At 65.4% G+C, this 24,265-nt stretch overlaps 3 protein-coding genes across 5 annotated transcripts; 2 read left to right on the top strand and 1 right to left on the bottom strand.

Annotated features, from left to right (window-relative positions):
• Positions 1-1,047: 1,047 nt before the first annotated feature.
• Positions 1,048-7,065, top strand: UAP1L1 (UDP-N-acetylglucosamine pyrophosphorylase 1 like 1). 2 transcript variants are annotated; one of them, XM_037127814.2, is made up of 9 exons: positions 1,048-1,367; positions 2,194-2,398; positions 2,603-2,778; positions 3,028-3,200; positions 3,509-3,702; positions 4,070-4,210; positions 4,626-4,811; positions 5,343-5,409; positions 5,822-7,065. In XM_037127814.2, exons 1-9 carry the CDS (start codon positions 1,079-1,081, stop codon positions 5,903-5,905), a joined length of 1,515 nt encoding a protein of 504 aa, XP_036983709.2. In that variant the 5' UTR covers positions 1,048-1,078; the 3' UTR covers positions 5,906-7,065. The 2 variants fall into 2 exon arrangements, with proteins under 2 accessions (XP_036983709.2, XP_036983708.2); XM_037127813.2 differs by having other exon boundaries at positions 2,194-2,778.
• Positions 7,066-8,821: 1,756 nt separating this feature from the next.
• MAN1B1 (mannosidase alpha class 1B member 1) lies at positions 8,822-17,600 on the top strand. Its single transcript, XM_037127731.2, has 13 exons — positions 8,822-9,057; positions 9,660-9,768; positions 10,365-10,480; positions 11,018-11,172; positions 11,445-11,554; positions 12,654-12,839; positions 13,405-13,553; positions 13,858-14,046; positions 14,511-14,701; positions 15,231-15,351; positions 15,724-15,921; positions 16,001-16,132; positions 16,690-17,600. The coding sequence occupies exons 1-13, from the start codon at positions 8,947-8,949 to the stop codon at positions 16,891-16,893; spliced, it is 1,971 nt and encodes a 656-aa protein (XP_036983626.1). The 5' UTR covers positions 8,822-8,946; the 3' UTR covers positions 16,894-17,600.
• A 641-nt stretch (positions 17,601-18,241) lies between these two features.
• On the bottom strand, positions 18,242-21,649 carry DPP7 (dipeptidyl peptidase 7). 2 transcript variants are annotated; one of them, XM_037127732.2, is made up of 13 exons: positions 21,523-21,649; positions 21,339-21,452; positions 21,122-21,261; positions 20,869-21,032; positions 20,517-20,652; positions 20,355-20,436; positions 20,108-20,274; positions 19,878-19,938; positions 19,415-19,533; positions 19,174-19,330; positions 19,014-19,078; positions 18,669-18,739; positions 18,242-18,539 (listed from the first exon to the last, which is right to left on the bottom strand). In XM_037127732.2, the coding sequence occupies exons 1-13, from the start codon at positions 21,602-21,604 to the stop codon at positions 18,395-18,397; spliced, it is 1,503 nt and encodes a 500-aa protein (XP_036983627.2). In that variant the 5' UTR covers positions 21,605-21,649; the 3' UTR covers positions 18,242-18,394. The 2 variants fall into 2 exon arrangements, with proteins under 2 accessions (XP_036983627.2, XP_053523597.1); XM_053667622.1 differs by lacking the exon at positions 19,014-19,078.
• Between the last annotated feature and the right edge of the window lie 2,616 nt (positions 21,650-24,265).

The raw sequence follows: 24,265 nt of genomic DNA, 5'->3' as shown, positions 1-24,265 counted from the left end.
GTGGAAGCTGCTTGTGGGGAGACGCAGTTGCCTCAACAGAGGTTGGCCGCGAAGGCCCCTTTTCATGTTGAGTCCAAGCCACCATTTAAATCCGTTTTAACCATGGGCACGTATTACTTTTAGACTTGATGGGACTAGTTTCTAAAAGGGAGTTCTGTCCCCAGATGACCGAAGATACTTGCATATTTCTCACAAGGAAGGTCCTAAACAGCAAAACAGTTTAAAGCCTGATAGTTAAAATAACAAGGCAGGGAGAGGGGCGGCTCCTGAATGGTTCCAGTCACCGCGGCAATGGGAGGAGGAGGAGGAGGAGGAGGAGGAGGAGGAGTGCGGAGGGCCCAGGGAGGCTTTCTTGGGCCTTGGTGACACCCAGACACCCAGCCCTGCTGCTGACCTGGGTCTGTCGCCTGCCGCCGAGCCCAGCTGTGAGTCTGGCCTCTTGCAGGGCTGATGTCCCTGCTGCCGGGCGTCTTGGTGAGTGCAAACGTGGCTGCATGCAGGGACGGACCCTAGCCTTCCCCGGGTGAGCCCCCCATCCAGAGCAGTGGGCAGAGGGGGTGTTTTTAAATTTTACTTATTTTTAGAGAGGAGAAGGCAGGGAGAAAGAGAGAAAGAGAAACACCAATGTGTGGTTGCCTCTCGTCTGCCCCGCTACCGGGACCCATCTCAAAATCCAGGCATGTGCTCCTACCAGGAATCGAGCCAGCGACAATCTGGTTTACAGGCCGGCGCTCAATCCAGCCCAGAAGCGGTGTTTTTGAACTAAAGTCAGTCCACATGCGCCCGGGAAAGGGGAGTTGCAGAACCTGCGGGGAAGGGCTCTCCAATTCGAGGTGCCCCAACCCCTACGCCTCCTGTGTTTCTGGCGCCGGGTCTGCTTCCTCCGCCCACAGCGGCGAGCGCGACCCCCGAGATCCGGCGCTGTGGTTGGGGCGCAGTCGAGGCCGCCGCGGGCCGCAGCTGGTGGGCAGGGCCAGGGCGGGGCGCTAGGGTCAGCACCACCCGCCGGGTCCCGTGACGCCAGTCAGAGCACACTGGTCACGAGTGCTGAGGGGGCCCAAGGCAGCGGCACACCGACATGGCTTCGGAGCAGGACATGCGTGCACGGCTGCAGCGTGTGGGCCAGGAGCACCTCCTGCGCTTCTGGGCGGAGCTGGAGCCAGGGCCGCGCGCCTCGCTGCTGGCAGAGCTGGAGTCGCTGGAGCCCCAGGCGCTGCGCGAGCACTGCCAGCGCGCGGCCGCGGCCTGTGCGCATCCGCCGGGCCCGCCGCTCGACCTGGCCACGCGCCTGCGTCCCCTACCCCGTGAGCGCGTGGGCAGCGTGAGCCGGAGCGACGCGGAGAGGCGGCGACTCTGGGAGGAAGAAGGTAAGGGGTCCGGAGGCCCGAGAGGGGCGGGGCCGGGCGGGGGTCCCAACGGCAAGGCGCATCTGGCTGGCAGGAAGGGGTCGTTCCCTTAGACCAGGGTCCGGGGTCAAAGGAGAGGCCGTGCTTGGAGTTCGGTTCGTTTCAGTGCTTTGTTTTTCCGTTTCTTTAAAATATTTTGTTTATTTTTAGAGGGGAAGGGAAGGAGAAAGAGTGGGAGAGAAACATCAGTGTGTGGTTGCCTCTCATGTGTCCCTCACTGGGGCCCTGGCCCGCAACCCAGGCATGTGCCTGACTGGGAATCGAACCGGCGAGTCTTTACTTCACAGGCCCGCGCTCAATCCACTGAGCTACACCAGCCAGGGTTTTTTTTTTTTTAATTGTTCAGGTACAGTTGTCTCCTTTTTCCTGCCACCACTTTCCTCCCCCCGCCTCCCACCCTTGATCCTTTCCTGCTTTGGCTTCATCCACGTGCAGTCTCCTCCTGTCTCACATATACAAGCAGGAACCGCGGTGGGGCCGCCCCCAGACGCTTCCAGGCCGCAGCCGCCCGGGAGAGTGCTGTATGCGTGCGCACACCTGGCCGGCCAGTGCCCAGCCCCCAGCTGTATTGGCAGTAGGGGACCCCTTGCACACTTGAGCACACTCCTGTCCCCCATGTTCCCTCTGAAGGGCCCAGGTGGGGAACGAACCCAGGAGGACACCATCCAAACCTCCGCAGGGTCGGGGCCAGGTTAGGCTGTCTGGGGGCATCAGGAGTCTCTGTCCCAGACAGGGGTGGCAGTGTGGTGGGTCCCAGGCATCTCCTCACCGCACCCTTGGCCCCCAGGTTTCCGCCAGATCGCCCTGAACAAGGTGGCCGTGCTGCTGCTGGCCGGCGGGCAGGGCACGCGCCTGGGCGTGACCTACCCCAAGGGCATGTATCAGGTGGGGCTGCCCAGCCAGAAGACTCTGTATCAGCTGCAGGCCGAGCGGATCCGGCGGGTGCAGCAGCTGGCCGGTGAGCGCCACGGAGTCCGCTGCACAGTACCCTGGTATGTCCCCTCTGCACGACCTTGGCCCCAGAGTGGCCCCCGCATGCAGCCCAGCTCTGCCCCAAACCAAGATTTGAACCTCAAGCCCTGCACAGCGCCCAGCATCCACTCAGACAGGCCTGAGGCCCCCACCCAGACCGGACTCGGATGCCAGCCCCCCGTGGGAGCTCCTGAAGGCGGGCTCGGCCTCCCTTGTCCCGGCAGGTACGTCATGACGAGTGAGTTCACTCTGGGGCCCACGGCGGAGTTCCTCAAGCGGCACGACTTCTTTTGCCTGGACCCCGACAACGTGGTCCTGTTTGAGCAGCGCATGCTGCCTGTTGTGACCTTCGATGGGAAGGCCATCCTGGAGCAGAAGGACAAGGTTGCCATGGCCCCAGGTAGGCCCCGCCCCTGGCCCAGCGCAGGGAGCGGGCCTGGGGCGGCCTGAGCGGCCGCCTGGAGCCTGTGTAGTTGGACAGTGGCCTCCATTTCCGTCTGTCACGTGGCGTAAGACCAGGATAGTGAGAGCTGCTTCCGGCTCAAGGTCCAACCGTGAGGGACCTCCTACCTCCAGCACAACCCGACCCCCTTCTCTAGCCGGGCAAGGCCACGCTGCAGCTCTCCCAAGTCGTACCCCTTCTCTACAGACGGCAACGGGGGCCTGTACTGCGCGCTGGCGGATCACCGGATTCTAGAGGACATGGAGCGCCGAGGAGTAGAGTTTGTGCACGTGTACTGTGTGGACAACATCCTGGTGCGGCTGGCGGACCCCATCTTCATTGGCTTCTGTGTGCTGCAGGGCGCGGACTGTGGCGCCAAGGCGAGCCCTCCCGCCCCGCCCCGCCTGCCGCGGCGCCCCGCCCCGCCTGCCGCGGCGCCCCGCCCCGCCTGCCGCGGCGCCCCGCCCCGCCTGCCGCGGCGCCCCGCCCCGCCTGCCGCGGCGCCCCGCCCCGCCTGCCGCGGCGCCCCGCCCCGCCTGCCGCGGCGCCCCGCCCCAGCTGCCGCGGCGCCCCGCCCCAGCTGCCTGGCCCCTCCCCATCCCGCCAGCCCCGCCCCCACCGCATTGCCCCACCCCCGCGGCGCCTCCAGCCCCACCCAGCAGTGTCAGCCCCCCTATCCTGGCCGCAGGTGGTGGAAAAGGCTTACCCCGAGGAGCCTGTGGGCGTGGTGTGCCAGGTGGACGGAGTCCCCCAGGTGGTGGAATACAGCGAGATCAGCCCCGAGACCGCCAGCCTTCGCGGGCCCGACGGCGGCCTGCTCTACAACGCAGGGAACATCTGCAACCATTTCTTCACTCGAAGCTTCCTGGAGGAGGTCACCAGGTGAGCGGGGACTGGAGGCTGATCTGAGTGGGGCGGGGCTCTGGCGAGGCCCTGGCAGTGGGTTGGGGAGGAGAAGGTTCTTGGTGTGGAGAGCAGCCGGAGGCCCCAGAGAGCTGGGCAGCTGCTGGAAGGCCGTGGGGCCAGGCCGGCCTGCACCTCCTGGGGGGTGACCCACGGCCCCACCTCTGCCCTGGTTGCTGCTGCTCCCGGGCAGGGTGTGGGTGCCTGTGCCCTCCCGCAGACCCAGCTCAGCTCCCACCAGTCAGTGCCCGTCGGGGCCCGTCCACCACCTGCCCCACCTGGCTGGGCCCTTTCAGGGACCCTGTAGGAAACGCTTCTTGCCTCCCCTTGTTCTCCTGTCCCCCAGGAAGTTTGAGCCCTTGCTGAAGCCACACGTGGCCGTGAAGAAGGTCCCGTATGTGGACGAGGAGGGGAATCTGGTGAAGCCGCCAAAACCGAATGGAATCAAGATGGAGAAGTTCGTCTTTGACGTGTTTCAGTTCGCTGAGTTAGTGGCAGCAGGCACTCTCTCTCCGCGTCTCCCTTCCTGCTCTGGTGGGGGGTTCTGAGGCCCAGGTGGGCAGGGACGTGGAGGCTGTTGTTGGGGGACACTGTGGGAGTGCCCCTTTCACAGTGGGGAACTGGGGGGCAGAAGGCGGGTCTCGGGGAGAAGGCCAGAGAAGCTGCCCCCCTGAGGGTGGGAGTGCAGGGAATGTTAGGGGCTGTGGGCTTTGGGGTGCACCCAGCCCCTCCTGAGCCCTCCGTCTGCGATTCCCAGGTCGGGCTGCGGGGGCTCCCGGGGTATCTGGGCCTCACTTTGGGGTCAGGTTTGCCTGGTGGCCGTGGGAGGGACCTCGGGTGGCACCTGCCAGGCCCAGGGGCTGTGAGCCAGCGTGACGGGTCACCTGTTCTGTCCTCGCCAGGCACTTTGTGGCCTTCGAGGTGCCACGCGACGAGGAGTTCTCCCCTCTGAAGAACGCCGACCCGGCTGACAGGGACACCCCTACCACGGCCCGGCAGGCCCTGCTCGCCCAGCACTACCGCTGGGCCCTGCAGGCCGGGGCCCGCTTCGTGGGTGCACATGGGGCCCGGCTCCTTGAGCTGCCCGGGTGAGTGGGGGCCCCGGGGGCTGTTGTCCGAGCAGGTGGCTGTGTGCCCAGCTTGGCCATGCAGGGACCACCACTGCTGCCCTGTGGCTCAACCCCTCAAGGTTTGCTCAGGACCCTAGGGAAGGTGGGGGTGGGGGGGTGCTGCAGCCTTATCTGGCTCATTCACGAGCTTTGAAAGCAGGTAGGACGTTCAGAAGACAGCAAGGAGGGGCTCACTTTTCAGGGCTGGGAAGGAAGAACGTTAGGTTTCCACTTCTCCGTAGTTGGCAGCCACTGCCCACATTTGGTGGTGCAGGTTCGGAGAGGGAAGGCTGCAGGGGCAGAGTTCCGGCCCAGACCTGGGCCTGTTTCTCAGGCGGGGCGGGGGCTCAGGGTCCTGGGGTCCAGAGAAAGAGATTTCCGGGAAAAGGACTGTGGGCAGCTGGGGGCGTGGTGGGCGGCCTGCTGGGCCAGGACAGGGCCAGCCCGGGTGATGGGTGGTGCTGGGGTCCATCCCCACCCCAGCAGAGACTGACAAGGGTCTTCCCTCAGCCTGCCCAGCAGTGGGGAGCCTCCAGCCATCTGCGAGATCTCGCCTTTGGTGTCCTACTGTGGAGAGGTGAGAGCCACCTGGCTGCCCGGGCTTCTGTGGGGTTTTTCCGGTCAGGCTGCATGAGCAGAGGAAGATGGTCTGGGGAGGGGTGAGTGCTTCGGTAGAAAGTCACAGGTCTGCCTCGCTCTACCCATGTGGTAAATGGGCCTTTGGGTGGCAGAGGAACTTCCAGGATGTGGGTGGGGGGAGGGTGAAGCCCTCAAAGCGAGGTCCTGGGAGCGGTGGGAGGGCAGGCCTTGCTGAGGGAGGGGTGCTGGCCCCCTGGGTAAGCTCTGGTCTGAACTCGCCTGGGCTGGGGGTTGTGCTGGCCTGTGGTCTGGAGATGGCATGTGACCCTTGCCCCTGGAAGTCTCCCCAGCTCCAGGCTGAATCGGGACTCCTGCCCAGGGACAAGAGATGACACTTGACTCATTTCCAGGGTCTGGAGGTGTACCTGCAAGGCCGGGAGTTCCAGTCCCCAGTCATTCTGGATGAGAAAGGGGTCAGGGCACTGGGTCCCTGACTGGCTCCCAGACCAGCCAACCCCTGGGGTCCACAGGGATGTGGATGTGGCCCTGACCCGGGGCTCCAGGTTGGAAAGCCCACGGCTGCGACTTTCTGGACCAAGGGACACAGAGGGAGGACCCTGGTTCGCTCCTCCACTCCTGGTCTGCAGAGGGACTGTTCCCTCTCCCTGGCAGCTGACCCAGTAACTGGGATGAGGCTGGCGCCATAGGCCAGCCTGCCGGCTGAGGCCGACAGCAGAAACGGCCCGGCTTACCACCACAAAGGGCTGGCGGCACCGAGAGAAGCTCGACCTGCACACTGCGGCTGAAGTCTCCGCGTTGTGCCCGAGGCCTCGCCCCCTCTGTCCCGTCTGTGACTGGTGTAGACTGCTGAGTGTCCACGAAACATAGTGGGACCTCCTTCAGTCATTAACTGGAATTTCGATGGGGAGTGCCACCCTTTCTCCAGCCTGCCACCCTGATCTTGGTGCTCACACCCCTTCCTACTCCTTGACAGGCAGGGGCACAGCCTCCACACTCGGCCATGGCCCGCTCCCTGCCCCCCTGCAGCCTGGCCCAGATTGGGGGAAGCCAGCAGGCCCTGTTCTCTTGTCCTGGCTTTGCTGCCCTGGGCCCCAGTGCCGCCTCCCCTTCTGGACACAGCACAGGGGCCTCTACCTCCCCACTGACGTGAAGAACAGCGTGCAGTGCGGCCTGCTGCTAGATGGGGTTGCCTGCCCCTCCCCTGCGCTGCCCCCACAGCCTGCAGGGAGCCCACTGGTTTCCCCAGGGCAAAGGTGTTATCAGGCCGGTGGGTACAGGTGCCACTGGTCCCTCCAGGGGCTTGGAGAAGACTCTTCCCACACTTCCTACCCTGGGTGTGATGGCCTAGTCCGGCTGTGCCCAGGTCTCCCAGCTTGTAAACCTCAAAACCAAACTGTGTGCCTTAGGGTCTTCTTCCCAGCTGCTCCCGAGGCAAGCTGGGGGTCCAGGGCAGAGGCAGGGCCACCTGGTGGAGGCCCAGGCCAGGGTCCTGCCTGGAGTGCTCCTCGCCGGCAGAATGGGAACGCCGCGCCATCTCTTCTACGTAGTTTGCTGGGCAAACTATTGAAACAGCTCACCTTTTAAAAACTTATTTTCAAATAATTTGTATCTTCATATAAAGTTTCAAACAGCACCGAGGTCCCAGGCACCCCTCACTGTTTCCTGCACTGTTCGTAGCATGCATGATTACAAGACCCCGCCACAGCAGAACACGGAGGTGCTCTGGCACTTCCCACAGGTGTGCGTCCTGTGTCCGCTCTGCACTCCAGAGGCGGGATGGTCCCATCGACACAGACATCGTGTTGCTTCTATAGCCACCGCCCCTGTGTCTAACCCCAGACAACTACTACTGAAATAATTGTGTTTGAAAATACTGCCAAACTTGATTTTTCATACACAGTGCGGGGGGGGGGGGGGGCAAGGGGAGCTGCCAATAAACACCAGGTGCTGTGATTGGTCCCTGGACTGGAGAGTGCAGTCTTTATAGCAGCACGTGGGGTGGAGTGCAACAGGATGGTAGCAACAGTGGGAACCGTGGCCCACTCTAACGTCCATTTACACTTCCTGTAAATGCTGGCTCCAGTCCGTCCGTTGTAGACGAACGGCACGTTTGTGTAAGAATCCTAGAAACTAACTTCAAAAGATACAGACTCTGACCTTCGAACTTCCCGGCTCCCTGATTGCTGACCTTCACCCATGGAGCCAGGATGATGTGGAGCTGGGATGGTGCGTACAGGACCGTCACCTGCGTTATTGGAATGGACGGTGCGTGTTGCCATGTGGGGAACTTTTCAACCTCCTCCTCTGATTTCTGTACTGTTCCTCTCTCCCTCCTTATTAAACTTGTCTCCACAGAGGAGGAGTTAGGCTTGGAGCCATGAGACCCCATCTTCCAGGTGGCGGCATCTGAAAAACCACTTTCCTTCGCATGTTGGCTTTCCTTGCGGCAGGCAGCCGAGCCTCCGTTCCGTCACAGGACCAGCACCAGGGGGTGTCAGTCGAGGGCTGGACCCCACACGCTGAGCCAAACCTGCTCTGGGTGGGCGGGCCAGTCAGGAAGCTCCTCCTGCTTGTTCCGCCCAGCCACCTATCAGGGTCTAGGGGACCTGCAACAACTCAGTGGGTCAGGCATCTGGGGGTTAGGCTCAGAACTTGCCGCTTGAACCAACTCTCCAGGACGGGCCGGTGCGCTGGCTCTGAGGGCCTGGTGACTGGGCCTTTGGGTACTTGCGCGCTCCAGATGCCACTGTTTCCCTGGTAGCCGGTTGCGCAGGGAGGGACGAGTGAGGGCCTGGTTGGAACTTCCCGCAGAGCTGTGTGTGGGATGAGACCCGCCGGGGCCTGAGAGATGGCCCCTGAAAGGGAACAGGGGGCACACACGGGGGGGGAGCCCCGCAGACATCCGGACAGGTCTTGAGCTGAGCAGGCCCCGGCAGCACCGGGCGGCTCTGCCACGAGCAATACGCCGTACGTCCCCAAGACCGGCATGTCACATGGGTGGAAACCCAGCGCGGGATGAGGGATGATCACTGTGGCGGGACCCCGCCCCGCGGCCTCGCTCCAGCTGGGCGGAGCGGCCGGCCCTCATTGACCACAGGACCTGGGGCAGTCGGGCTGGGGGCGCAGACAAGCCGTACGACCCGAAAGCCAGGGGACACCACCCCCGAGGACCAGTCCAACCCGCCTCCTAGTCTAAGCCACGCCCACACCCGGCGCGCAGGCGCTGGAGGGCGCTAATGTCTTGGGTGTGAGGTCACCGCTCAGGCGCAGAAGCGAGGAGACGCTGGTGCCCCGGTAAACTCGTTCGCAGGGTCACCGAAGCCAGGCGCACGCGTAGTAAGGTTAAGAGGGCGCGGCGCACGCGCATTGGCGGTGAGCGCGATGGGCGGAGTGTTGCCGGAGCTGATATGGCTGCTCGCTACTGTGCGAAGAACGGAGCCTCGGGCCCCTCTCACAGCCCGGCCTCTTGACGCTGCCAGTGAACGGGGTCCCCCGGGCCGTCTCCACCGTTGTCATGTACCCTCCGGCGCCGCCTGCGCCGCACCGGGACTTCATCTCGGTGACGCTGAGCCTTGGCCAGAGCGGCGACGGCAGCAAAACCCGGCGGCGCCGCTCGTGCTGGCGGGTGAGGGTTGGTCCCGCAGGCCCCGGGGTCTCCGCCCCGCGCGCCGGCCCCGGGCAGGAGGCGCTGGTCCCAGCGGCACTATCCGCGGGCCAGGCTCTGCGGCTTGGGCCGGGGAGGGCGCCGAGCGGGGCCGACGCACCCCCAGCGGGTCCCCGTATGGTCTTGTTCTCTCCACCCCGAACGGAAACCTGAGGTTCCCTGGATGAGTTCTCCCCCAGTGCGGATGCCGGGGACATAGGCTCAGCCACTCTAACGCGCCTTGTGCGTTCGGTGTTCTCAGGCGGTGGGGCGTCCACATGCCGCATCTGGGCAGGTGCAGGTCCGGCGGGGCCTTTCTGCGCTGTCCATGTGCAGGACACAAGTGGACCCTGCGTCCGTTTTCATTCTCCTGTTACCTGTCCCCGGTCATTCTGTCACCTGCAGTCCATCCCCAGCCTGTCACCCCTCTGCGAGGGAACCGCGCCCAGTTCAGAAACAATATAGCTGCACACAGGACCTTCTGAATCACTCATTGACCTCACAGAATTTGTCACAGAGGAAGAGAATTCCATTTTATTTTCAGTAAAAAGTGTCACTTTCCGTCTCCCCTCTCCCCACCCCAGAAATGGAAGCAACTGTCGAGATTACAGCGGAATGTGATTCTCTTCACCCTGGTGTTTCTGACGCTCTGTGGGCTCCTGTCCTACATCAGCATGGCTGACCCGTGGAAAGGTATCCACTCCTGAGTGTCTCAGACACCCAAGGGTTAACTAGACAGAAGCGATCTTGCCTTCCACTGTAACCAGCCCCAGGAGCCATAAAGGGCAACGAGTGGGCAGGAGATCCAGATAAAAAAAGAGTATGGTGTGTTTTCAGCCTCCTTGCTAGAACACAGATGTTAACATGATGTTCCCTGCCTGCCTCCTGTGTGTCTGCTGTGGGGCCAGCATCCAGCTCCTGTCCTGAGGTTGAACGCCCACTCGGAGTCTGTCCTGAGAATAGTGCACGCTGCCGTGTGTTCGGGCAGGACCAGGCAGAGAGCAGGTGTAAAGGCAACGTGCCACTGTAGGTCACCTTGTGCACTTCCTGGAGAGGAAATACAAAGGAGAAGCCTTTGGGGTCATGGGTTGCTGATGAGGACAAAGATGGCCAAGTGCTTCAAGAACGTTTGGTTCCCTCTGGCCATTCTCAGATGCAGTGGGTGACTTCCCAGGGCTTCAGGGCGTCCTTTGTTAGAACCAGTACCTACGTAGGTGTCTTCTACAAAGTACCCTGAGTGTCCCCTAGCCCAAGTGGTATATCTGAGTTAAACAGGTTCTCTCGTCTAGCTCCGAGTGGCAGGTCAGCAGGAGAGCAGAGAATGAGGCCAGCAAACCCACCCATCTTGCCAGCTCCGCAGAAGGCAGATGCTGACCCAGGGAACAGCCCTGTGCTGCCCCGTCAGGTACTTTCCTCAAGCTCCGGCCTAGTCCCTGGAACGTCAGAATAGTCTGGGAGAAGGCCTTCTCTTGCCATCTGTCTGGTGGGCCAGCCTCGTTCCTTCTGCGCCGGCTGGACACCTCCTGGGGGAGGAAGGAGGAGCACCCTCTTCTTCCATTCTTGGCTTCCCAGCTCCTGGGCTTCATACCCTGGGTTAGGTGGTGAGCAGAGCAGACCTGTCCCTTCTCTCCGGGGCTGGTGTAAAGCCAGCTGGGGCCCCAGGAACAGGTGGGCGGCCCACACTTTGTGTCCTGTGAGGATGAGAGAGCGGACACCCGCTGAGGAGGCTGGGCATTTGGTCAGGGCAGCAGCTTGAGGACAGGGCACTGGACTGCGGGCTGGGGAGCCCCTGGCTGTGGGTGGGGCGGGGGCAGGGCCTGCTCCGGGGAGCTGCCCGAGGCGGGGGTTTGGTTTGTTTTGGGGGTCGAAACTCAGCGGGGCCTGGGCACGAAGGGGCAGCTCCAGGCACCTGAATTCTCACCAGCAACTCTTGTTTATCCAGAAGCCTCAGAGGCACGTCCGGCGGGGCCCCCGCAACCTGCAGATCAGAGCCCCCGATAAAGACTCAGAGGGCAGGAGGCAGGACGACATCAAGAGGAGGGAGGAGGCGGCGGACGAGCTGCACCAGCAGCAGGACCCGCCAAGGACGGTCGTCAGGTACCGGGAGCCCAGCACGTGGGTCTGAGCGTCAGGAAGCCGGGAGGCCGCTGCGCTGGGCACGTCTCCTCTGAAAGACAAGGAGAACCAGCACCGGGCCGAGCCCACCTTCCCTGTGAAGCAGGCAGTCTGCCGCACCCTGAGCGTGCCCTGGGGTGGGGCGGAGACCGTCTCCTAGTTGTCTGGCCTGGAGGGGGCTGAGCCCAGCTGGGCTGCCCCCACGGGCTCCTGCACCCTGGCCCCTGCCCGGCTGACGGCCCCTCTCCCTGCAGCTGGCGGGGAGCAGTGATAGAGCCGGAGCAGGGCACCGAGCTCCCGTCCAGGAAGGCAGAGGCCCCCACCAGGCCCTCCTCGAGGGCCCCCAGGATTCTGAAGCACGTGGGTAAGGTCCCCCCTGCATCCCTCAGGGCCCCACTTGCGTGTGCTGACCCAGGGCGTGTGGATGCACACGTGAGCATGTGGGGCAAGGGGGTGGAGCGCCACCCGTCCCCCCGAGGTTGACTGTTCCTCGGGACCCAGGTGGGCCCAGGTTCTCAGGTTGTCAGGGTCACATGCTCTTCAGAGGTCTGGTAGCTACGAGTGGTTCCTGGACACTGTCCTGTGGCCACAGGTGTGTGTGTGGGGGGGTGGGAAGCCCATCTTCCTGCCCGTGTCTGGTCCAAGAGGGACTTGGGGGTGTGAAGACAGGGCTCCCCCTCAGTGTCACCCCAGGCCCGAGGCCCTTAGCGGGTGGGTGGGTCCGTGCATCCGGGCCCCAGGAGTCAGAGGCCAGCTGCAGCCAGGCCATCCTGTGAAGAAGGTTGAAGGCGCCCAGAGCCAGGGCCGGCAGCCGGGCCTGTGGGGATACGGAGCGGTTGTGTGGCCTTAAGGAGGGACAGCGTGGCTGTGGGTGTCAGGAGGGGAGGCCTCCACCCCCACAGAGAGGACACGTGGAGTGAAGTCAGTGCCAAGTTTTCCTGGACGCCGGCCCCTGTGTGACCCTGCCTGTGTGGACAGCACACCCGCCGGGGGCACCGTGGGTGCGGGAGGCGGGCTGCAGAGGGACCACGGTGTGCCCGCCCCATGGGCTCTCCTCTTGGAAGACCCGGGCACGGGCTGGTGAGAGATGGGGGGGCTTGTCCCTGTTGCCAGCACCCGTCACGGCGGATGTTCCCGTACCCGGGCTGCCTGGACAGCCGGTGCCGCTGTGTTCCTGGCCTGCGCTGTCAGATGCTTTTGCCTGCCACACGCTTCTTGTGGCCCCAAGGGTGTGCCCCAGAGGGTGGTGTGGACCAGGCCAGGCCAGGTGGACATGAGCCCAAGCTGCCATGTGAGACCCCCAGGGCCTCGCCACCTCATCAGCTGGGCCCGGACCTTCGTGTCCTCTACCACTGCCCTGGTCAGTGTCCCCCCAGGTCACCAGCATCCCGGCTCAGGGCTGCCGAGGGGCTCTGCCCTCTCTGACCAGGCCCCAGTCCCCTGACCTGCTTCCCTCCCTCCAGCTTCCCCTAACGAGCGCCAGAAGGCCGTGATCGACGCCTTCCGCCACGCATGGACCGGGTACCGCAAGTTCGCCTGGGGCCACGATGAGCTGAAGCCCGTGTCCAGGTCCTTCAGCGAGTGGTTCGGCCTCGGCCTCACGTTGATCGACTCCCTGGACACCATGTTGATCCTGGGTCTGAAAAAAGGTGCCTGTTGTCCTCGAGCAGGCGGCTGAGCCTGCGTGTCCCACCTGCTGTGTCCACACACACGGGCTTTCCTTCCCGAGGTGATGGAGGGGGTGTGCTGGTCACGGGCACGTCCCCGTCGCCTCCCGTGGCTGCAGACAGCTGTGCAGGCCCTGCTGGACACAAGTGAGGGCCTCGGGTCAGCAGCGGGCCCCCGCTGCCGGGGGCCAGGGCCCTGTGGCCGGAGGCGGCACCAGGAGTCTGTCCCTGCCACCCACGCTGCTGCACAGCAAGGGGCCGACCCCAGCTGCGCCGGCAGCTACTGAGCTGATGGTCCCTGGGGAGGGGCTGTCACCACGCGCTGTGGTTCTCGTGCGGGGGCCTCAACTCTCGGCCACTTGTGCCTACAGCCGGGTGCGGCTCCCCAGCCACGTGCTGGCCCGTTTACCCTCAGACGTGAAGACGGGGCGTTTGTGCCTTTGTCCCCTCAGAGAGACGGAGAGGAGAAAGCACGTCACCCTGTGCGAAGCCCTGCGGCACCGGGACCCCTGAGCATGTCCTCCAGCCCTCCCGTTTTGTGCCCTAGAGTTTGGAGAAGCCCGGCAGTGGGTGTCCCGGAAGCTGCAGTTCCAGAAGGACGTGGACGTCAACCTCTTCGAGAGCACTATCCGGATCCTGGGGGGGCTGCTGAGTGCCTACCACCTGTCCGGGGACGCGCTGTTCCTGCAGAAGGCTGTGAGCGGCCCGCGCCCACGGGGACCTGGGTCTCGAGCACTCACCCCGGGGTTCCGGGGGGGGGGGTTTCCTGTCCCCCCTGGAGTGTGTTGGTCTTTTCTGGCCTGAGCTGAGCCGAGCAGCACGGCTTGTCCACTGCGGCGGAGGGACATCCCTCCAAGCTCACAGTCCACCTCACTGTGCTGCTGTGGGGGCTGGGGCCTCGTAACTGGGTGGAAGTGGGTGAGGGGTCCACAGCCCACGAGGCAGACCAGGCCTCTCAGGGACGGCCGACGGCGGTGACCCCTCGCTGTGTGTGCACCAGGAAGATTTCGGGAACCGGCTGATGCCTGCATTCCGAACGCCCTCCAAGATCCCGTACTCGGACGTTAACATCGGCACTGGCGTTGCCCACCCGCCCTGGTGGACGTCCGACAGCACGGTGGCGGAGGTGACCAGCATCCAGCTGGAGTTCCGAGAGCTCTCACGTCTCACGGGAGTCAGGAAGTTCCAGGTGCGAGTCCGCGCCTCGGGGGCGCGCTCTGGCTCCGTGCCATCAGCTCCCAAGGGGCAGGTGTCGGTCCCTCCCTTGTGGCTGCTTCCTGCTCTTCCTTCGCTGGGGCCTGTCTCCTCACCGCTGCTGAGGCTGAGGCCCCGCACGCTGCTTGGCGGGCGAGTCCACCCAGGCCCCACTCTGCTCCAGCATGTGACCTTGAGGCCCTGACAGAGCTGGGGGCGGCTCATGCAAGGCTCTGGTGGCCCTGTGTCCTCGTGGCTGCCTCTGTCACAGCTCTGTGGGGTTGGACCTGTGACGTGCTGGCCTCATTGTGCTCGTCCCGCCCAGCGGTCTCCCGGGCGCTGCAGCGGCACCTGGACCGGAGCCCGGGCTCACGTTTCCTGCCGACAGCAGCAGTGTTTGCGGTGGGGGGGGATGACAACCTCGAGTTTGGCCGCTCACCCGCCCTCCCCCCTGCCCAGGAGGCCGCAGAGGAGGTGACCCGGCACGTCCACTCCCTGTCGGGGAAGAAGGACGGGCTGGTGCCCATGTTCATCAACACGCACAGCGGCCTCTTCACCCACATGGGCGTGTTCACCTTGGGCGCCAGGGCCGACAGCTACTACGAGTACCTGCTCAAGCAGTGGATCCAGGGCGGGAAGCGGGACTCGAGGTGAGGCCGCTTCTGCCGCTCACCTGGGGGCCCCTCACACAAGCGCCGAGGACCAGGATGGTCCTGCCGGTGGCCCCCAGCCTGCTGCTGAGCCAGGTCTGGGGGGGGGTTCGTTCCACACGGCCCTCCCCGGGTTTGGAAGACCCAGCTTCTCAGACCCTCGCCTGGGACCTGGAGGTGCCCACCCACCAGCTCCAGCCCAGGGGTGATATGACCCATGGGACGGGGTGGGGGGCGTGGCTGCAGGCCAACCCCCAGGGCAGGGACTTGGTGGTCTTCGTCAGGGAACCGCAGGGCCTCTGGGCGGTTGAGAGAACAGCCCTGTTGGGGGATGGGGGGGCGCAGAAGGCACAGCTCTGGCCCTCCAGGCGGACCTGCCATAGGTCCCCTACCCCCGGGCTGGCTGGGGTGCCCAGACTGGGGCAGGCCTCGCAGCCCTGCGGGCAGCACCACCACCACAGGGTTATGGGCCTGGGGGGTGGGCCGTGTGCCCGCCGGGTCAGAGCCGACCGACCCCGCTGGTCTCCAGGCTGCTGGACGACTACCTGGAAGCCGTCGAGGGGATCAAGAGGCACCTCCTGCGCAGGTCCGAGCCCAGCCAGCTTGCCTTCGTGGGGGAGCTCGCCCATGGCCGCTTCAGCGCCAAGATGGTGAGCACAGGGCGGGCTGGGGGTGGCAACTGCCTCTCGTCCTCAACCCCCAGGCTCCACGTCTGGACCAGGAGAGGCCAGTGACCTTGTGGCCAGGAGTGTGGGGCTCTCGGTGGACGTGGGCTGTCCCCGCCTGCCTCCCGCACCTGGTGCTCCCTGGTGGTTGGAGGGGTGCGGAGACCAGGCCGTGCCCCCCAGGACACAGGTGTCCCACCAGCTCGTCTCCTGCCCATGTTGAGCCCCCAGTGCTGGGCCTGGTGGTCAAGGGCGCCCCCGGGGTATGGGGGCCGGGCAGCACTGGGGCAGCGCTGGACCCAGCTGACCCTGCATGGCCACTAGCTCTGCGGTGGTGAGGAGACCCTTGTGTTTCAGGACCACCTGGTGTGCTTCCTGCCGGGGACACTGGCCTTGGGAGCCCACCACGGCCTGCCCGCCGACCACTTGGCGCTGGCCCGGGCACTCATGGACACCTGCTACCAGATGAACAGGCAGATGGAGACGGGGCTGAGCCCTGAGATCGTGCACTTCAACCTGCACGCGCAGAAGGGCCAGAAGGACGTGCAGGTCAAGGTGAGTGGGGCCGGGCAGGGCCGGGTTTGGGCCCAGGGCGCCGCGTGGGCCTCACGCCGTGCCCTGGGCCTGTCCTCAGCCGGCCGACAGGCACAACCTGCTGCGCCCCGAGACGGTGGAGAGCCTGTTCTATCTGCACCGCCTCACGGGGGAGCGCAAGTACCAGGACTGGGGCTGGGAGTTGCTGCAGAGCTTCAACACCTACACGCGGGTGAGCTGCTGCCACCGTCCCACCTCGAGGGACCAGCCCGTTGGGGAGGGTCCCTGCAGTGTCCAGAGCAGGGCAGAGAGGGTCCCGCCTTGGTCCTCTGTGTGGCCCGGGCAGCTCTCTTCCACCTGGGGTGGCCTCTGGGCACCCAGTCCCCAGGACGCACGCCGACCAAGGTGCCCCCACTGTGTTCAGGCCCGGCTGCCTCTCTGAACCGTTGGCACCTTGGCTCAGAGAAGCCTGTGCCCCGCCCAGGGCCTGCTGCCTGCTGGGCAGAGCTCAGGCCTGACCTTTGCCCTGTGGTGTGTGAGCAGTGGGTTCTGGGCTCCGCGGGTGACCACCACAGGCTCTGTAGGCCACACTTGCCATTGGTCACTCGAGGGCAGCAGGTACCACCCGGGGTCTCTGGAAGAACCCAGGTGACTTCAGGATAGCCAGTCACCGTGTGGGCCTCACTGCCTCCCGGCCCAGACCCTGCCCGGGGCCGTGCGTGTGGCGGCCAGGCGGGGGGCTTTGGGGCTGTGCCGCAGCGCTGATCCCGCGGCCTCGGCTCTCCTCAGGTTGCCTCTGGCGGCTATTCCTCCATCAGCAACGTCCAGGACGCCCGCAACCCCCAGCCCAGGGACAAGATGGAGAGCTTTTTCCTGGGAGAGACGCTCAAGTACCTGTACCTGCTCTTCTCTGACGACCCCGACCTGCTCAGCCTGGACGCCTACGTGTTCAACACCGAGGCCCACCCCCTGCCCATCTGGGCCCCCGCTTAGGGTGCAGTTCCTGTGTGGGTGCTGCCCCCGGGCCGACGCTGCCTGCGCTCAAGGGCGCCTGTCGGCAGGACCTGGCCCTGGAGAGGTCCTCCCTCCTCTGACCTGGGCCGTGTGTGTCTGCCAGCTGGACGTGCTCCGGGCCCGGCTGGTGACAGGCCAGGAGGCAACTGGGCCAGGACGTCTCTGGGCTGTGGGAGGTGCTCGGGGTGGCCGTGGGCGGCCGGTGCTCTGCCCCGGTGTGGGCTCCTAGTCTGGGGTTCTGTGGGGACACCGTTAGGAGGAAGAAACCAGTGTTGGGGTTCAGGGGGGCCAGTCCACCAGCCCCCCCATTCCTGAGAAACTGCAAATTGTGAGTCACATTCCTGTTGCCCGAATGTCCTGTCGGTGCCCGGGCCTCTTTGGGTCCTGGGCCTCTGGTCACCTTTTGGGGCCCCTGGGCGTCCCCAGGCCCCATGCTGGTTCAGAGGCAGGAGCCAAGAGGACACTGGAGTGCAGCTCTGCCTCGGGGTCTCAGTGGGGGACCCTGGGCCAGCCCAAGGTCTTGGGAGGCGCGTGTGACCCCGCTGGGCCGGGGCTTCTGGCTGGCTGTGCCGCGCACATGATGGACTCAGGGATCCCTCAGGGTCTGGGGGGCGCGGGCCGAGTGCCTCTGCCCCCAGGCCACCCGCGGAGTGGCCTTCCGTTGGGATAAAGCCAATTTGCTCTGACTGGTGCCCTGTGTTTGTGCGGAAGCCTGCTTCCTGGTGCCTGACGGGCTGGGCGCCCGACGGGCTGGCCCCCTTGCCCTGTCCACTGAGGCCCGGCCCTTGCTGCCGTCTCCCCTCTTATAGCATCTGTCCTTTAGGACTGGCCTGGGGTCCCCTGCCCCTTGTGACCAGGTGATCTCATTTCCAGAAAAATCCCTTCTCAGAAACCTGGGCCTCTCTGAGCATCCAGCAAGCCTATGCCAAGGCCAAGGCTCCCACCCTGCTTCCCCTGGGCTCAGACGTGTTCCTGGCAGGTCCCTGCACCCTGGCACCCTGGTGACAGCTGCACACTCCCTCCCTTGCTGCCAGCCCTGCAGGGTTGCCCCATCAGAGGGCACCCTGAGCTCCCCTGGGCCTTGTGGCCTGCGGTCAGTGGCTGGATAACCCCTCATCCCCCATGAGGCGGGGCTCGTGGCGGCCTCTGCCCCACGCTCGGGGTCTCAAAGATGCACAAGCAGGGGTGGTGGGGCAGTCACACGGGGGTGTCAATGACATTGAAGGGAAGGGATGTGGGGAATTGCTCCAGTGACCTGGTATTTGGTGTCACAGTTTATCAGGCCATATGAAAGCCACCCTCTGCCCCTGACACCAAATAGTAAACCCTGAGGTGACCGTTTTATTGACCAATGGTTGGTGGGGGAGGGTCAGTGTGCTCACATGTCCACGCCCTCTTCCCATGAGGGGTGTTGCTGGGCCCCCTCCCTGAGCCAGGGCCCCACCCAGGGCTCCAGGGGAGGCCGCTGTGCCCTCTGGTCCTAGCTGGGGGCACGCCCCTCAGCCTCTGAGAGCCGGTGCTGTGTCTGCCGTTCCTGCCTGGCCTCCTGGACCCACTGGTGGATGGACATGGCCTCCAGCTGGCGTACCTCCAGGACGGACGTGGGGTCTGCCGGGTGGGACGCTCTGTGGAGCAGACAGGTGGTGGGGACACTCAGTGGGCAGGCCGGCCTGGGACTCCCAGGCCTGCCGCCCGGTCCCGCCACAGGCCTGGGCCAGGTGCCGCGCGGCACCGCTGCCAGGACAGGGCCGCACCTGAGGTCCAGGTGGTGCGCTCCCCCGCGGATGGTGACTGCCAGGACGGAAGCGCTCAGGTTTCTGTGGATCTGTGTTGGTCAGAGAGGCCAGCACATGCAAGGAGTGAGCCCCAGGCAGGCAGCCCCAGCCTGGAGCACGGCCCACCCTGGGGTGCAGCCAGTGCCGTGACTCAAGGTGGCTGCGTGGCCTTGGCCGGTCTTGCCAGACGGCACAGGCAGGGCCCGGCAAGTCAAGGAAAGAGCCGGGAGTGAGGGGGCACAGACCTGGGTGTGGACATCCTCACAGACCACCCACAGGGACCCTGCAAGGGCAGTTACCACCCATGGAGAACCCCCAACTCACCCCACCCCCGGCCCACGGGTCCAGGTCCCCGTTGGAAAAGATGATGTTGCTGGTGGCTTTGAAGTCTGAAAGGAACAGAGCAAGTGGCAGGGGGCCGGGCGGGGCCCAACCCAGCCCCCAGAGCTGCTGGCTCCGGGCAGAGACGCTTCCCCAGCCTCACCCGCGCCCCCAAAGCTGGTGCGCAGCCAGTCCCGCCGCGGCCACACGCCCCATGTGCGCAGGCAGTACTGCTGGCGCAGCTCCTCCGTGAAGGGCAGCTCGGGGAAGAGGTCCGTCACGTTGTTACTGGACAAGGCCAGGTTGATCTCGGTGCAGGCCTGCAAGCCACGCCGTGCTCAGGCCTGCGGGCAGGTGCCCTCCATCACCCTGCCCCCTGTGGCCCCGTGTGCCCCACCCAGTACCTGGTAGTCCCAGGCCCTGGCGTCGGGGCCTGAGCCGCAGCCTGTGGGGTCCGCGCACGCCTGGTACTGCAGGTAGAGGTCGTAGCAGGGCTGCTGGCCCGAGGAGTTGTACACCAGCCCTGTGGGGAGGGGGGCTGGGGCCAGCTGCCCGGACGCCAGGCCCGCTTGCAGGGGCCCTGCCGGCGCCAGGGCTCCAGGGGCTCGTGCCCAGGAGGGGTGAGGACCCTGGGTGTGCACTGGTGCCTCCTGCCCACCCTGCCGGGGCCTCCCGCAGCTCCCTGGGAGCAGCGACCCCAGGTCGGGCCAGGAAGGAGATGGTCGTTTCCAAGGTGATGGCAGAGGCATCCTGGGCCCCGAGGTCCCATGGGGGCAGCCCCGGGAGGCCCCCACAGCCGACCTGCCCTCACGCCCACGGCAGGACTCCCAGTCTCGACACCAGCCCGGGGCAGAGGGGTGGACGCACCTGCCAGTTCTCGGAGCCCCTCGATCCTGCTGCTCTCATTCAGCAGCCGGTCGCAGGCCACCTAGTGGAGGGTGCCAGCAGAGCACCTCAGCAGAGACCCCGCTGGTGACCTGCAGCCCTCTCCCGGCTCGCCCTTCCCTGGTCCCAGGCCACAGAGCCGCGCATGGCCCTCAGGCTGGCAGCACTGACCGCCCCGGGCCCTTCCCTGCCTATGGGAGCAAGCGTCTTGCCTGGACAGGGTTGGCAGGAAGGCGTCCCAGGAAGTCGGTGGGGTACGGGTAGTCCATCATGGCCAGCACGGTGAATGCGTTCCGCGCAAACCCAAAGAGCTGGACCAGGTCCTTCTGGCTGGAGAGTGGCTGGCAGAGGCCGAACGCCTGGCTGACCACGCCGTAGGCTGCCAGGACGAAAGGCCTTTGGAGGCGGCTGGTGGTGGAGTGTGGCGGGGGCGCGAGGGGGGGGGTGCGGCCTCCTCACCTCCCTGGAGGAACAGATCCTTGATCTGCCGGAAGGCGTCCCGCACACCCTGGGCACACTTGGGACTCTGGCCCTCAAAGTCCTGGAGGAAGAAACGGTGGTTGTGGCTGCGGCTGGACCCCAGGCCCCCCCACCCCACAGCCCCCCTCCTCCCTCACTCACTGCGGAGACATCCCGGAAGAACTGGTAGGCGTCCCCAAGGCCAGCCACCAACACCACGGGGGCGCTGGCCGCCAGTGCCCCCGCCACCAGGTGGGGGTACTTCATCCTCATGTATGCGCTGAGTATCCCCCCGTAGCTGTTTGGGGCACGGGGTCAAGGTTGTAGATCCCCCTCCCAACCCCCACCCACCTGGGCGCCTGGGGCAGCAGCCTCTCAGCCGCCAGTGGGTGGGGGCTGGGCCCCAGCTCGGCCCCCTCCTCCGCAGCCCCATGCCCCCCACCCCTCGAGAAGGACCTGAAGTGTCTGGGCGCCCACTTGTCCCCAGAAGAGAAAGCAGACGGCGAGGACCCACCTCCCGCCGAAGGCGACGGCCGGGACGTCCTGGGCCCCGAGGTCCCGCCGCAGGGCCTGCAGCAGCCTGGCGTAGTCGGCCAGCGCCTGCTCCACGGTCAGCAGCTCCGTGTGGCCGCGCTGCGTGGACCGCTCCCCGAACGGGAGCGACTTCCCGTAGTACCTCTGTGGGCGGCACGGGGGCGGTGGCCTCGCCTGCGCCCGGGCTGAGGCCCCAAGCAGCCACCCTCCCCCGCCCCCGCGCTGGTACCCACGTGCTCCGCGAAGACGACCAGAGCCGCCTGCTGCGCCGCCAGCTCAAGGATGAACCCCGAGTTGTTGGCGAAGGCCCACACGTCCCCCTCGTTGCCCGTGTAGAAGAACAGGGGCCCCTCGCCCCTCTTCCAGAACTTCTCTGTGGAGTGCAGACAGGAAGGGTTGGGGGGAGGCGAGTGGGTCCTCCTGGGGCTGGGGGTCCCCGGGTGACCTCACCTGACACCAGGAACCGCTGGAGGAACGTCTTGTTGCCAAACCTCTCGAAGTTGAAATGGTCCAGAAACTGCTCAAAGTAGCTTTCTCGGAAGTCGGGGTCCAGGGCTCTGTGGGCTGGAACCGCGATGCTCAGCGGGTGAGGCCCGGGGGGGGGGGGCGGGAGGGGCTGCGGGTCCCCACTTACCCCTGGCCTCCCAGCCGCGCAGTCCCAGCACCAGCAGCAGGACCAGGGCCCAAGGCAGGGCCGTTAGGCACAGGGAGCCCATGTCCGCTCCACCGGCGAGCCCGCAGTCACATGACGGGCAGGGACACCCTCACGTGGCTGTCTGGGCGGAGCTCTGCGGGCTTCCGTGCCTTCCGTCTGGTCCCCAAGCTTTCTGGCAGCCACTGTCACCACGGAGATGGTTGCCATGGAGACACAAGAAGCAGGCAGAGTGCTCAAGGGCCTGGCAATGGGACAGGGGACCTGTGTGCCCAGCCACCTGCCTTCCAACGGCCACTACTGAGGGCCTGGACTGCCTCACGCCTCCCTGCTGGGCACCCAAGCCCGTCCTCCTCGCTCTCACCAACACACACCTGGGCGAGAGTGACCAGCCCTGTGGTCCAGCTGTCCCGGGCTGACAGCCCCTCTGAGGTGCCCAAGCCAGGGCCCCGCTGGCAGGCGTGGGGGGCGGGGCTGGGTGGAGGAAGCCTTTGGAAGGTGGGGTCGGGAATGTCCGGTGCTGAGGGCAGTGCCCCCGAGAACGTGGCTTGTCCAGGTGGAAGCCAGGGGCCGTGTGGCTGTGGGGCAGTGTTCTGCGGCCCTGGCAGGGGGCAGGCGGCAGCTCGCAACTGCTGGAAGCCGGGGGAGGGGCCCTCCTCCTCCCCCCAGGCGAGTCCGTTCGCTGGCTCTTCAGGGGGACGGGCCCCCCAGGAGGCGCCAGCACCCAGGGGACAGCGAGGCCATCTCCCCCTGCCCCAGCCTGCCGTCCAGGCCCACAGAGCCGGGCCCCCGCCCTCTGTCCCAGGCTGTGGAGGGAAGGAGCCCCTCCTGTCCCCATTCCTGCGGCCGCCCGGGCCCGGCCTGCCTGGCACTGGCCCTGGCTGCAGCCCCGAGACCCGAGGACCCACCGCGCTGGGCTGACCAGGGTCTGGCTGCTGGAGCCGGCCCTTTGGCTGCCCCTCCCAGGGTCCCCAGGCTGTCACTGAGGCAACCAGCGTGGTGACAATGGCTGTGCAGTGTGTCACACCCATGGGCGTGGCCATCCCATGGCCACCCAGTGACAGACCACGATCACCCCACAGTCCCTGACCCAGCGGCCCTGTCCCCATGTCCTCCTGCCCCCCCTGTCCCTGTGTCCCCACCTCCCTGTGTCCCTGTGTCTCCGTCCCTGTGCCCCCGTGCCCGCCATGTCCCCGTCTCCCTGTCCCAGTGTCTTCGTCCCTGTGTCACTGTGTCCCCACATCCCTGGGTCCCTGTCCCTGTGTCTCTGTCCCTGCGCCATGTCCGCGAGTCCCTGTCGCAGTGTGCCCACCCCTGTGTCCTCGTCCCTGTGTCTCCATGACCCCGTACTCCTGTCCCTGTGTCTCTGTTCCCGTGTCCCCATGTGCCCCATGTCATGTGCCCGTCCCAGCGTGCCCACCCCTGTGTCCCCGTCCCTGCGCCCCCTTGTCCCCGTGCCCCCGTCCCCGCACCCCCATACCCCCCTCCTCCCCTGTCTGTGCCTCCAAGCACCAGTGTCCCCGTGTCCCTGTGTCCCTGTTCCTCTGCCCCCGGACCTGCACCCAGGGCTGCGTGTCCTGTGCCAAGTAGACGGAGCCCTCCCGGGGCCCCCAAGGCCTCAGCAGGGGAGCCAGGCCCGGAACCGGGCACTCACGGCCCCTCCCCAGCTGCTCGCAGCTCAGGCGCCGGACGCTGAGCCCCCGCTGCCTCTGGACGGACCTCCAGGCGGCCTCTCCGCCGGTGGTGCTGGGAGGACCTGTTAGGACTCCGGCCACACCTGACGGCCCTGCACGGGTGGGTATGTCTGTGGGTCCCGGAGCCCCCCAACAGCAAACCGCCTGGGAAACGTGAGTCCTCGCCCCGGTTCTCCCTCCCAAGGTGACTGCATCTTCCTCAGGACCCTCGCCGGCCCGGCCCGTGCGGACGAGTGCTGACCCCTCCGCTTCTGCCGCAAAGGCTGTGGGAGCGTCGATGGGGGTGGCGCCGAATCCCTGGGTCACTTGGGGGGGGGGCTGCCACCCTCAAATCTAGGCTTCCCAGCCACGGACAAGGGTTCTCTTCCCACTTAGGTCTCCGACTCAACAGTGGTTCACGGTTCTCGGCATACAATCTCTTTTTTAAAAGAGATTTTATTTATTTATAGTTAAACAGAGAGGAAGGGAAGGAGAAAGAGAGGGAGAGAAACATCAGTGTGTGGTTGCCTCCTGTGCGCCCCCTACTGGGGACCTGGGCCCACAACGTCCCGAAACCCAGGCATGTGCCCTGACTGGGAATCAAACCAGCGACTCTGGTTTGCAGACCCTGCTCAGTCCACTGAGCTACATCAGCCGCGGCTTATTTTCATCTTTTTAAAAATGCTTTCATTTATTTATTTATTTATTTTTAGAGAGAGCGGAAGGGAGGGAGAAAGAGAGGGAGAGAAACATTGATGTGTGGTTGCCTCTCATGCGCCCCCTACTGGGGACCTGGCCTGCAACCCAGGCACATGACCTGACTGGGAATCGAACCCGCGACCCTTTGGTTCGCAGCCTGTGTTCAATCCGCTGAGCCACACCAGCCAGGGCTGATGGAATTTTCCATCTGAGTGGCCGTACTCGTGATCCTGTGAACACCTTCCCTTCAGGGAGCTTCTCGTCCGATCCGCACCTCACTGCCCTGACTCCCGAGGGAGCTGTGTGCGGGTTTCCTGGAGCACACGCGAGACGGTCCTCTGGAAGCTCTTCCG

This window comes from Artibeus jamaicensis, unplaced genomic scaffold (genome assembly GCF_021234435.1).
Source record: "Artibeus jamaicensis isolate MK-2021 breed Jamaican fruit bat unplaced genomic scaffold, CSHL_Jam_final contig_471, whole genome shotgun sequence".
In the NCBI taxonomy this organism is placed as follows: Eukaryota; Metazoa; Chordata; class Mammalia; order Chiroptera; family Phyllostomidae; genus Artibeus; species Artibeus jamaicensis.
The sequence above is the reverse complement of the archived record's forward strand: the minus strand, read 5'-3'. Positions and strand labels throughout refer to the sequence as shown.

Coding starts and splice junctions, on each gene's coding strand:
- UAP1L1 (XM_037127813.2), top strand. CDS start 1,079: ATGGCTTCGGAGCAGGACATGCGTGCACGGCTGCAGCGTGTGGGCCAG. Junction 1,368..2,193: donor GCGACTCTGGGAGGAAGAAG/GTAAGGGGTCCG, acceptor CTTGGCCCCCAG/GTTTCCGCCAGATCGCCCTG. Junction 2,779..3,027: donor CAAGGTTGCCATGGCCCCAG/GTAGGCCCCGCC, acceptor CCTTCTCTACAG/ACGGCAACGGGGGCCTGTAC.
- MAN1B1 (XM_037127731.2), top strand. CDS start 8,947: ATGTACCCTCCGGCGCCGCCTGCGCCGCACCGGGACTTCATCTCGGTG. Junction 11,173..11,444: donor CCGCCAAGGACGGTCGTCAG/GTACCGGGAGCC, acceptor CTCTCCCTGCAG/CTGGCGGGGAGCAGTGATAG. Junction 15,352..15,723: donor GCCGCTTCAGCGCCAAGATG/GTGAGCACAGGG, acceptor CTTGTGTTTCAG/GACCACCTGGTGTGCTTCCT.
- DPP7 (XM_037127732.2), bottom strand. CDS start 21,604: ATGGGCTCCCTGTGCCTAACGGCCCTGCCTTGGGCCCTGGTCCTGCTG. Junction 21,033..21,121: donor TGGTCGTCTTCGCGGAGCAC/GTGGGTACCAGC, acceptor TGCCGCCCACAG/AGGTACTACGGGAAGTCGCT. Junction 18,740..19,013: donor ACCCGTGGGCCGGGGGTGGG/GTGAGTTGGGGG, acceptor TGACCAACACAG/ATCCACAGAAACCTGAGCGC.